The 13,106-nt window shown below is 34.1% G+C and overlaps 1 protein-coding gene across 1 annotated transcript; it reads right to left on the bottom strand.

Annotated features, from left to right (window-relative positions):
- Positions 1–1,019: 1,019 nt before the first annotated feature.
- Positions 1,020–4,144, bottom strand: LOC124373165 (the record flags this gene model as incomplete). The annotated part of the gene is made up of 3 exons (XM_046831564.1): positions 1,020–1,937; positions 2,053–3,719; positions 3,932–4,144. Coding segments are annotated over 3 exons (2,798 nt in total), but the record flags the coding sequence as incomplete, so codon positions are not given.
- Positions 4,145–13,106: the final 8,962 nt, after the last annotated feature.

The raw sequence follows: 13,106 nt of genomic DNA, 5'->3' as shown, positions 1-13,106 counted from the left end.
ATTTCCCATATATTATTGATTAATTTCACTGTTTCTTACCTGTGCTAAAAGAATTCCTTTTACTACTAACCGCAACATTGATATGAAATATTTACTGCAGTAATATAGATTTTGACATTACATTTAAGATTAATATTTGCATAGTACAGATTGCTCTCTGAAGAGAGACCAAGCTTTTCAAAAACTTCATTATGTAAGCAATGTTTGACACGGTGTGTATCTGAAATCTTAATGTAATGTTTCCACCTTCCAGATTGTATTAGATGAATAATTTTTAAAATATAATAGCAATAAGCGTCTATCAAGCGTGAATAGTAATTGGTAACACTGAAATAATAAACCGATCGTGGCTGCATTCACAAGACTCTGGAGTTTGGTATCATAAATCTTTTGTAAAGGTGGAGATGTACTTCAATTAGATTCCAAGAAGCTACTCCGTTGTGTAATCTACCAATAATCGATATCAAATGATACTTTATTGGAAATCAACTATATTTGCTACTATACATTGTGTTGTAATTTCCTGCAATGACATCAGCGCTTCTAAGATTATTATATTCAATATTTCTTGTCCTATTTAGTACCCAGGTATTCAGATTCCAGTCACACTTTCTAATATGTATTTATTTGTCATACTTATTTATTTATTTATTTCATTTACGGCAATACACCATTTTACAAAATATCAATAATTAGCTCAGAAGAGGACTAGTAACTTAGAAGCAGCGTGCAACAATAATATATACAATAATAAATTAATAACAGTACATAACAATATAAGTAACTAGGACAATAACAATGGACATACGAGTAAACTATATAATACATTGTAACAATAACATAAATAATAAAATATAGATAACAGATAGATAACAGTAACGATAGCAAATATATAACATCGCAGCACTATGTGGACCCTTATTAAGTTGTTATCACAGCCAATATTCGTGCATAAAGCACGATGTGGCCCTTTAAAGGCACCACCCAGGCACTCATCACTTAGAACACACTGTCGATTTTCAGGCTCCAGTTGGTGAAGTTATAGCTTCCAGTACGTTTCTCCTGAAGTGACGAAAAGACGGATCAAAGAAGTCCACGTCAGAACACATACTGTTGCCCGTTCTCATCAGCCTCGGGATCGTACCGTGGTAAAGGTAGTTGGTATGATGGTGACGTCTGGTGAACAGTTGGGAGCTCCGTGCTTGACTACGAGGTATATGAAGGTCTATTGCCTGAAGAATGGCTGGACATTCGATCATCCCATTCAAGATCTTAAAAAGGAAAACCATGTCCATTAAGGTTCTGCGAACTGACAGCGGTGGAAGGTGAAGAAAATTAGACATTGTCTCCAAATCGACATCGAGATACTGGTAACCAAGCTTCACACCAACAGTTCTGAACACACGCTTTTGAACAGATTCAAGCATTGAGATGTGTCCAACCTGGTAGGGGGACCAGACCACAGAAGAAAATTCGAGGACCGGACGGACCAGAACAGCATACAGGGTCCCGACTACAGTAGCAGAGAAACCACGACGACAGGTGCGGCATATAAGCCCTAGGATTGAGACTGCTTTACTGACGATGCTGCGAATGTGCTCACCAATGTCCAGCGTTGATGTAAGGAGAACTCCAAGGTCACGGGTTCTCGTAACTCTCTGAAGGGTGACACCATAGAGCGTATAATTGAACTGCAGGATCTCATGAGCTCTGGTGTACGATATAGTGTTGCATTTATCAGTGTTTAAGTCCATACCACTTGCTTGACACCAGTCTTGAATTCGTTGTAGATCCCTTTGAAGTTCCTGCTGATGTTGGATACTTGATATCTCAGCAAAGATCTTAACGTCATCAGCAAACAGGAGATATTGGCTCGATAAAGTAGTACCAATGTCATTGATAAACATGGAGAACAAAAAGGGTCCCAGATGTGATCCCTGGGGAACACCAGACAAAACATTAACTTGTCTGGAGAGCGTTCCTGCATACTTGACCTGAAGAGTACGCCCGTCAAGGTAGCTTTCGAAACCATGCGTGTAAGGTTCCAGTTACACCAAAAGCCTCAAGTTTTTTCAGCAAATGGGAATGTCCAACTCTGTCGAAGGCCTTGCTGAAGTCCAGATAAACACAATCCACCTGTTTTCCTCTCGACAATGCAGGAAGAACAACACTAGTAAACTCCACTAAGTTGGTCGCAGTAGATCTTCCTCGCTGAAATCCGTGTTGTTCAGGGATAATCAGATTCTTAAATGTAAAAGTCATTCTGTCCAAGAACAATTTCTCAAATATTTTAGCTATAGCTGGTTGAATGACGATTGGTCTATAATTTTTCACATTAGAACGGGATCCTGATTTGTGGAGAGGTACAAGAAATCCCGATTTTAGGTAAGTAGGAAACACTCCCTGGCTTAGTAAATTGTTGAAGTGTATCGATAGATGGGGAGCCAGAACCTCTGCACACATCCTGAGAAAACGCGGGGGAATCATATCTGGACCTGGGCTCTTAGAACTATCCAGACTCCTCAAAATCCCTTCCACTTCAGTGGCTGTAACATGGATAGTCGAAAGATTAAAGTTGTTGGTAAAGGAGTATTCAGGAACTGCAGCACTGGGCACTCTGTAGATGGAAGAAAAGAAATCAGCAAATAGTTCGCAGATCTTGTGCGGTTCCCTAGCCACTTGATTGCCAAGATTAAGATAATTCTGAGTAGAATTATTACTTCTAAGATTCCGCACATAGCCCCAAAAAGTCCTTGGATTATTTGATAGGCCCGCCTCAACATTGGATATATAAGAAGAATAACATTCTCTTGATAATTTCTTACACTCATTGCGAGCTTCTCTAAATATTTTATAATCTTCTAAATTCATCGTTGACTTGAAACGGGAATGAAGTATTTTTTTCTTAATAACACATTCACGAAGCTGCTTTGAGAACCAGCTGGGAAAGGGGCTGTGACCAATTCTCTTGTTAGGGCAGTTTTGTAATATGACGTCCCTCAAATCTCCACAAAACTTGACAAACAGGACTTCCGCATCGATGAGAGAATTTTCAGCGGGGTACATCTGTTGAGAGATCCAATCGTTTACCCTAGCGACATTGCATCTATTAAAGTTCGGTACATAGGCCGTATGGCGGTTTTGGGGGGTATGGTCACCCGCAAGCATAAGTTCGAGGGCTGGGTGAGCACTCTCTTCAACTATCAACGGGTCAATAGATGGAAACACTTGCAGTTCCGGATCAGAAGAGAATACAAGATCGAGAAATACTCCTCTGCTGTTTGAAACGTTGTTGACTTGTGATAGCTGAAGAAAGTTTGACATATCGATCAATAATTGGGCTCCGATAGGCGGAGCAAGGGCCGAGGTATCTATCCAGTTCACTGATGGTTGATTGAAATCTCCTGCTATCACGATTGAAGTGCCAGGATCAGACACCATATACACTTCCTCGACTGCATCACAAAAATGGGAATACTTGTCAGACGGTGAGCTGGGGGGTAAATATGCAGCGCCAAATATTATTTCACGATTGCAGGTTCGGGTAGACACAAACACATGCTCTACATCCATTATAGAAGAACAAATCTCAAATGAGGTGAAATCAGAATGTACAGCTATCATGACTCCCCCACCCGACTCTTTAGCACTGGTAAGAGGTGACCTATCTTTCCTGAACACAGCATAATTATAGAGACCCAACTCTGAGTTAGAGATATCTGATGATAAATTTGTTTTAGTGAGAATGATTATTTTGTACAAACTAAGATTGACAGACATTATCAGGTTCTTCAGTTTTGATCTCAGACCATTTACGTTTTGATAATAAACAGTAGCTGGTGTATTGCCATTTAATATCGTTTTTTGACTGCGTTTTTTTTGTTTATTTCAGGAACTCCATTTCGGTATTTTATGGTAAGATTCTTCTCACCCTTCCCTGCTCGAGCATCCAACTCCGCTCTAAGACTTTTCAAACGTTGTCTTTCACGGGGTGTTCTATCCCTTGAGATACTTATGTCTGTGAAAGCTACATCTGCCTCAGCAACCAAGTCCTTTGAGAACAATTCATTAAATCTACGTGCCTCAGCTTCTTCATGAAATATCAACTTAATGGGCCGTTGTTTATCTTTGTTTGGCATACTGTCTGTACACATATCATAATTTTCATCATGAATATAAGTCATTATTTTTATTTTAAACATCAAAGAGTTGTTCAATTGCTTATAATAATCTATCTGCTATAATTTCGCATTATATTTTATTTATAATTTTATCAAATATTATCAATGCTAAAAGCTTAACTTGACATACTGAAAAAGGGTTCAAATATTGGGGTTTCTTGGCTTTTGAGTAAGATATTATATAAATAGTTTATAACTAAAATGATTCCTGTCTAATAAGTGGTTTATTCTATTTAAAGGGTATTACTAAAATTTTGAAATTATGATCAGTGTCATTAGTTTGACAAACATTTTAAATTTAATTGAAAATAATATCTTAAGACAATAATTTTATGAATAATTTCCATAAACATTTCGCTGTACTCAGTTACTTTTATACAACGATGGAGGACCGGGGGAAAACAAATATAGTAATACTTATATATATTAAATTTTATATATATAATTTTCAATAAACATTGAATCGCAAAAAGTAATTGCTCCGCCGGGACTCGAACCCGGACCTCTCACTTGCCGGGTGAATGTGCTTCCATTACATCACAGAGCCCTTACTTTTTACGATTAAATTATTTTGTATTTGGCCGTTTCTGTTTCATATGCGTTTAAATAACAAAACTGACATATGATCGGAAGGCCAAATACCTGGCAAACGACTTCTGTTTACATTCATCAGAAGGAGAACTGAGCAGTTAAATTTAAGTTACCTCTTAACCTAAACATTACTGACACTCCAATTAAAAACATTTCAATCCAATTTAACTCATCCCAAGTCCTTGTATAATATAAACTACCCTCTGTAAAGAGTATAGTAAGGCCTTGAAAAAGATTTTACCAGGGCTTTTCAAGCTGAAAGTCCGTTATAATGGGTGGGGTAGCTGTTGCTGGCTAGTGATTTTAGACTTTGTACGTACCACCTTAGGAACTTTGTTGTAGTGAAGTCTGTAATAATCTTATATTGGTCTGTTGTTGAAGTTTTGTCTTTGCGCCTAATCATGGGATTGCAACTAAATTGTGTTCTTTATCCCTTTATTATAGCAAAATAAATAATCCGGAATATATTTGTAGTTCATTGATAACCTAAGGACAGAAAATATTTCCCCAGACAATTTGATTTGGCATAGAATCATTGCTTAAGAACTCCTAACGACGTTGATAAACGTACATTATTTTATTGGAGGGGTTCGTAATGCCAAATATGCTATAAAATGGAACTATATTGCAAACTTTACAGCTTTAATGTCATATAAGGTGCCATGTTCATTGATTTTGGGAAGCGGGTAGGGGTTCATGCCCCGTATTCCCACTATTGCTTCAAATTTAAATTTAAAATATTATAGTTCTCAGTCATGCTTTGTTTTCCCATGGTAATTATTTAAGCTAAAATAAAATTGCTGAAGTGCAATAACGATCTCGTGTTTCTACGACTAACAGCAAGGATTATTATGAAGCTTAAAATGATAAAAACCTTTCATACTCTATTAGAATTTGTTTTTATTAACTTTGGATTATTTACAAAAAAGATTTATTAACGAGTAACATTTTTGAAATGCATATAAACTTGATTCATTACACTCACTACCTCAATTATTATAATCATTTGGTCATTTAGAGATCGTGCTTTGGACATTGTTTTTATCCTTGTGTTATTTCTAGCCCCATTTATAATTATGAGTTTTATTTTTTGTAGAATGTATAATTAGTGCATCTAAAGAACAACTTAGCTAATAAATGTTTGATGTTAATCCGTAATGGCCAAATTCGGTTATTAAAGCCCTACAAAACCACTTGGTGATTGCGGTCAGAAGGCCACACTCTACCATTGTGTGGTCTGCCTCGGTCTGATTGTTCTGTCTATATTGAACACCGAACTCTAGATTAGGTGCAATTTACTGTGGGAAGTGGTCCTCGAAACCTCCCGAGCGGTCAGGTTGGTAGTGCTTTGCAAGCAAGTTGCGTAATAAGTAGTTTGTTACTAAATATGTAAAAGTCTAAATAAATTGACTGGTTACAAATAGGACTATCAATATCTTATACGATTTATATTTGACATGGCGTTAGCACAGACTGTCACTCGAGAGGTTGGCCAAAAACATTTATGTCAGCCTACGATATTTGGGAAACGACTGACGTATAAACTTGAAAATGTGAATGAATTTATTTAAATGAATAAAATCGAGTTCAATTATAGAGCATTACACTCTTTTGGATTTTTTGTAGCGTTGCAAATATTTTTTTGCTTTGAGGTACCGGTACCCATGATGAACGCGAGAAACAACGGAATAAATTAAAGGCCACGGGAAATAACGTCCGTAGTCCAAGTAAAAAGTTTTATTATTACGTTTTTAAAGCTTACAGTTGATTAAGTAACGGAAAAGTAGAATTACATTTTTTTAACCTTATTTGGTTGTTTAACATAATAATTCGAAAATAAAAATATAAAATTAACATAACTAAACATAAGAGATTCGTTTCAAAACAAAAATAATATTAGGACCTTGATAGTTTTTTCCGGTTAATGTGCTTCTTTAATTGGTGTGTTGTTGTCCTGCATACTCAACGGCAACTACTCCCTTCCACTTCAAGGGCAGAATCCAGCCAATCACAAAGTGCTTGATAGTTTGCCAGTGTCTGGAACTATTTTAAATAGAGTAGGTCCTTCATTGATGTGGTTTAATTGGCAGTTTTACATTGTAAAGTTCTTTTAAGTCAGTTTGGTTTATAGTTTTACTTGAGGTCTTTTTATCTGTGCGTCGGTTCCTTACAAAAACCGCTTTGAAATAGCAATAGGTAAAGTAGTTTGCCTTATGTAGCACAAACCTTGGCCATCTTTAAAACTCTGTTCGTTTGAGAATAGGACACTTCTTAACGGTGAACCTAGGAGAAATCTTCATGACGCAGTTAGTTTATTCAATGCTGCCTATCTGGATAGACCATTAGAAAGGTCATACATTAGGCGTTTATTTAACAAGGTTCAGTATCAATGATGCTCTACGATCAGGGCGTATTCCATTCCATTACAATGGAAGAGGTTCAAATTCAAGTTTTAGCAAACTATGCTTCGAACCCACAAGACTCACTGCGTTCCACCGCGCTTGATGTTGTAATTTCCAATGATACTGTACATAAATTGTTAAAGCGTGGCAATTTCCACCTATACAAAGTAAAAATGAAGCAGGAATTAACTAAAGACGATCCTGACCGAAGACTTGACAAGATTGCACAAGATTGAAGAGAATAGCAATTAATATCACATATTTGTCTCAGGGATGAAGCATTATTTGCTTTGGATGGAACAGTCTATCGACGCAACTACTGTTATCGGGCAAACGTTAACCACCACTGTATCGTTGTAGGCCATACGCAACATTCAGAAATATTAAATGTATGGGTAGGCAATTTGGGGAATTCAGTTGTTGGACCATTGCTTATTTCTGGTAAATTAACTGGTTTTAAATACTTAGTCGTGTTACGAAACTCCATTGTCCCAACAATAAATTATTTCGTACACGATGCTTACGAACATGACTGTGCTCCACCACACAAAAACCTGCCTGCTTGTCCAAAAAGTTTTAGTCAAAACGTTTCCAGAAATTTTTATAGTTCGATGAGGTGCTATGGCCGGCACGCTTACCTGACCTTTCACCTCTGGATAGTTTTCTTTTGGGGGTTTCTCAAAAGTAAAGTGTATAGTAAAAAGCCCGCAAATCTCGACGAATTAAGGACAAGGGTCGACGATGCTGCAACCTTATCACACCGGAAATGTGACAAAATGTGAGATAAAGTTTTCAATCCAGGCTTTATGTTTGTCAAGAAGTGTATAGTACTTCTGAGTGGTTATAGTGAAATCGAAGTGAGATTTCAAGATATTTACCCTTTTATTTCGTTATAACATTATACACAAGTAATAGGGATTTATAAAACAATTCAAACGTTGATTGGCCATTAAATTTGATTTATTTATTTTTTTATAAATTTAGAATTAGGAGTCACTTGTTAGGGGTTCATAACTAAACATTTAAACCTAACATGCAAATCCCCATTCTGGGAGGAAACTAATAATTTTCATATACTTAAAGAACTCCTAAGTTTGTAATAAAAGTATCCCGCAAATTAAATTACTTTGATTATGCTCAGAAAAAATTTAATAGTAGAAGTAGAGGACAATTTCATATATTTACAGCAAACTGTTTTAATTTGTTCCAAAAAAGCATTCGCTGTTTAGATTTAAATGCATTTTAATAAAATATGCAGATAATAAATTATGTTATTAGGTTCAATTCATAGTTTTATATTTTAGAATAGAGATAAAACAGTTTAAAAAAACTCATAAATACGGACTCCCTTAACACCCTTACTGAGCAGACATAAAGACGCCGGCAACTAGTCTCAATCAGCATCAGTGTGACGTCAGGACTCAAGAAGGCTCTATTTGTCATCTGTTCCGTTTCACGGCTCTCTAATAACCCATCAACTTTAGCTTATCCTGCTCAGTTCTCTTCCTCAACTGATGAAAGACTCAAAAATAAGAGCACATTGCCCATTTAAACTAAACCATTTTTTCCAACGTTAATTAACGTATGTTTTTTTATATAGAGCATCATAAATAATTACTTAATTGTTATAGATTTATAGTTGATCCGTACATATAATTCTATAACAGCTTCGTAATTATGACTTTTTGTCCATCAATAGATAAATATATTTTCTAAAAGATATTGACGTGAAACTTTTTATTTTTCACTTTTTTGTGCGTTGACATCACTCAGGGCGTGCGCCTCACTCCCTATTTTCACTGGAGAGACTGGTTTAGAGCTGGCTTCCCTTTCTTCCAAAGGAGACGTTACTTGAGATTAAAGCTCTATACTCTTCCTCTAGGATCTCTACAGGAGACGGCGCCAATCCCTAACCTTAATCATCCAGAATATCTTGTCACTCCCGAAGCAGCGCAAAGGTTATTTTAGGACATTGTTCGATAGCATTTTAACACAAAGTAATGGGGACAAATCCTTCAGACTCGCTGATATACATATTTTTTAACAAACATTGGTTTCTAGGAACTAGGGTAAAGTTACGATATTAAGCTGATACAGCTTCATTTAAAATGTTGAACTTATAATGTAACGGTTTTTCGTGACGTAAACTAAAAGTTCATTTTGTCTAAGATCGAAGGCATACGAATTTACTCAGGAATTAGATGCTGAACATTTTTACTTTGCTTAAATATATACAATTTAGTATAACCTTGTTAATACATATGAGTAATATGTAATGTTTTAAAATATATATAATCTTTTACCTGTATGAATATTATGGATAACATTTATTTTAAATATATGACACAGGGAATCGGCCTACAATTAAATAATTGTGTTCAATGTTATTTAACAAGGAATATAGTTTATTATTAATTCTTTATATAGTGAAAATATGTCATAGTACTAAGCAATGTTTAATAGTTTTTTACATCTTAATTATGAGTTTTCTCCTTATATATTTAAACATATTTTGAAATAAAGTCTTTGTTGTTAGCTAAATTAAACAAAATGGTTTGCTGATATATAAAAAATTCCTAGATTTAAATATTGTTTTAAAACGAGTTTTTCTTGAAATCAATACACTTTTATCTGGGATTTTCTTTAAATTGTGTTATTGGGGTTCGATGCTTTGAAAGAATAACACGGTTGCGGAAGATGTGGATATATTAAAAACATATCTGTAGTATTTATTTTTAAGATTGAAATCCATCCTCTTCCTAAAACTTCAAATATTATAAGAAATAAAATTAAACCACTATCAAAAATAATTTTAGATTATTAATAATCACTTTTTTATTGAGTCACAAATAAACGAATAAAGTTGTAAGTAAAAAAATCTTAAGAAAGAGGTTAGATTTCAATTTTTCAAATGTAATGTTACATAATTTTCGGACCTAATGAAGGGAAATGTCTGTAATACTGTTTTCATGTATGCGGATGTTCCTATTTGGACTCGTATTTCTTAGTTTAAAAAAATACTTTTCCACTGTTAGTCATATTCAAAATTGACAACATTTGGTGCGGTCAATGCCTGCCATAATAAGTAGAAAAACATTTCATGGCTTTGGAAATAAACAGGTCCACTCACAGAACTGCAGCGTTTGCCGCGTGACACTGGAGACTGATAACGTGACACGTTGTGACTCACGCGACATAGCAATATTTCACTGTCATTGTTCAAAAATAGTACGCTTGAATATTCTAGTATCAGTATGATATTTATGTACTACAATATGATAGGTCAAATTGATATTTTATAGTTATTAAAATATTATATTTTATCAGTGACAAACATTTCACACTGAAAGATGGGGATTTGTACAAAGAGAAAAGTATTTTTTGGGGATTCAGAAACCTCCGTCAAACTCAATAAAACTACTGACTCGTCTGTCTGACTAACCAAGTTAATTTTTACTAACCTCAATTATTAAGTATCAGGCTCCATCAAGTACATGTTCTGTATTGTACACAACAATGGAAATAATTTATAATATTTGACTGTCATTATAATTTGTTCAAAATGTTTTCTATTACGCCAGTTTTCCTAAGATAGTATATCAACGTGATGCAGTTTTAAACCGTTATATACACCTAAAACAACCTTAAAACGCAGCAGGCACATATTTTTTTTATTAAAAATTAAAAACTAAATATTTAATCAGCATTATTGTATTAACAAATTTCTTTCCGGTCAAAGAACTGCATGATAAGGACAGATTTACAACACCAATGCTGTCGCGAAGTGACTAAACAAGTTTCAGCCTTTTCTCATTCTTAGACACAAATGTTAACAATTTTGGAAATAAGTACGGCTTGTTAAAGATTGAAGAAAGTTTTACAAAATTGATATTTAATGATGCTATATGGCATTGATTACATATACACACAAATACGTTTTAAATAACATACATAACAACGTACATACGTACGTTTTATGTTATGCACGTGTATAATACCGTATGTAACATAAAATTGATTGTGCTTTGCACTAATTTCTTATATGTAGAAAAAGTATGATGGATAATCCAGATAATCAATCTATCCATTTGTTTATGGGTATCGGCTTGTAATTTCCTATATATATATATATATATATATATATATATATATATAAAAGTTTTAAATTTAAAAATATATGCAAAATTCTTTAAAAAATTGTCTAAAATCTCTCACAAATATTACATAGAAATTTACAAACTCGACAATGACCACGTAGTAAAGTGAACAGGAAATGTTTCATGTTGCATGAGGAGCGTTTGAGCAGGTCTGTATAATGGTCACAGCGGCAGGAACTTTGTTAATAATCCAGGAAACTAAAGGTTAGCAAGCATGAATCTCACCCAACCGGGCAGTTGCTTCAACATAAAATATACTTGGATACTTGCTTTTAATAGAATGTTCTTTAGTTTCTCATAAAATTTTATTGCAATGTTTACGAAGTAAATTTATGATTTTTCAATTGATTTCAAATAATATTACTATTAAATAATATTTAATTATCAATAATGGATACTATCATAATAAATTTGATTATTAAAGTGCAATATATTACAATATATTACTTATGAAATGTTTAATTGAAGTGGCATATGATTGCATGAAAATTTACAGCTATACAAAAAGTTTCTGAACTCTTATTGGATATGGTATAGGGTCAATCTTATAGTTATAGGAAAATATTATTGATTATGTTTAATACTGACCAATGACAAATGCAAGATAATTTGAGTGACAATAAGGGCTCTAAAGTAGGATTGATATACACATTTATTAATTTTTACAATATGAATGAGCAGCATTAATGACCTAGTCTACATTTTATACGTCATATATGATTTGTCACCGTAATAAGTATAATTCATGCACTGAAAACTGGCTCATGTAACTGTGGAAAGCGTGTACTACCTTCACTAAAGTTTCTAATACTTCTCTGATTTTTTAAGCGATTGAATTTAGGAAAATGGCATTTTATATGTAATAGTAATATTTAAGATTGATCATGTAATGAAAAAATAAAATTTCTTACGAAATATATATATATATATATATATATATATAGTACTTAAATTGACTTTCTGAAACGTACGTATTTTAATTACTACACTTTTTATACACATTTTTATGTAAACATCTGCCCAAAATTTTAGTTATGTAAGAAACCTAATTTTTACAAACAAAAACCACATACATACTTACAGAAAGGATAAGAAAACTGAGTTTACTACCACCACAGGAATTATTCCAAAAAATATTTAACAAGACCCATGAAACTACTTGTATATTTTATAAATTCCCGTTTGCGCTCGTCAATTAGTCGGCAAGTAAGACTAGTAATTCTGTGATTGGTATTAGTAGGAGGATTGTGGTTAGTACTTGGAGTCTCCCAATCAGCTAATTCAGTGGATAGTTCAGCTCAATATCTTTGCAGACGAATCAAACACACTGTAATCAATCAGTGCAGTCTTCCATGAAGCTCCTTTTTGAAGCTTATATTTCATTACCCTTAAAGAAAATTAGGTGTACTTAAACATTCATGGCATTGCCATTTTTATCTGTCTTAAAATAAATCTATTACTAAAGGCTGAACATTTTAATAATTGCATGTTTATTATAATAAACTAAACGGAGTTGTTTTAAACGCTACACTCGGGTCAGCGTAGAAGTCTTAATTATTTTCAAGCAGCAGCGCCACAGCTCAAAAAACAGCCTGTCGCGGAAAGAGTTTTTCCATTAAACGATTTTGATTTTCGATAATGATATAGTAGATGGGAAGGGAAAAATAATAAACTCAACATTGTTAATTACAAGTATTATTGTTACATGTGAACACGTACAAAGAGAAATAACAGCTTTCGACGTCAACTAGAGGGCGGTACAGCGATTAACGCTC

The sequence above is a fragment of the Homalodisca vitripennis genome, unplaced genomic scaffold (assembly GCF_021130785.1).
Source record: "Homalodisca vitripennis isolate AUS2020 unplaced genomic scaffold, UT_GWSS_2.1 ScUCBcl_4986;HRSCAF=11478, whole genome shotgun sequence".
NCBI classification, from domain to species: Eukaryota; Metazoa; Arthropoda; class Insecta; order Hemiptera; family Cicadellidae; genus Homalodisca; species Homalodisca vitripennis.
The sequence above is the reverse complement of the archived record's forward strand: the minus strand, read 5'-3'. Positions and strand labels throughout refer to the sequence as shown.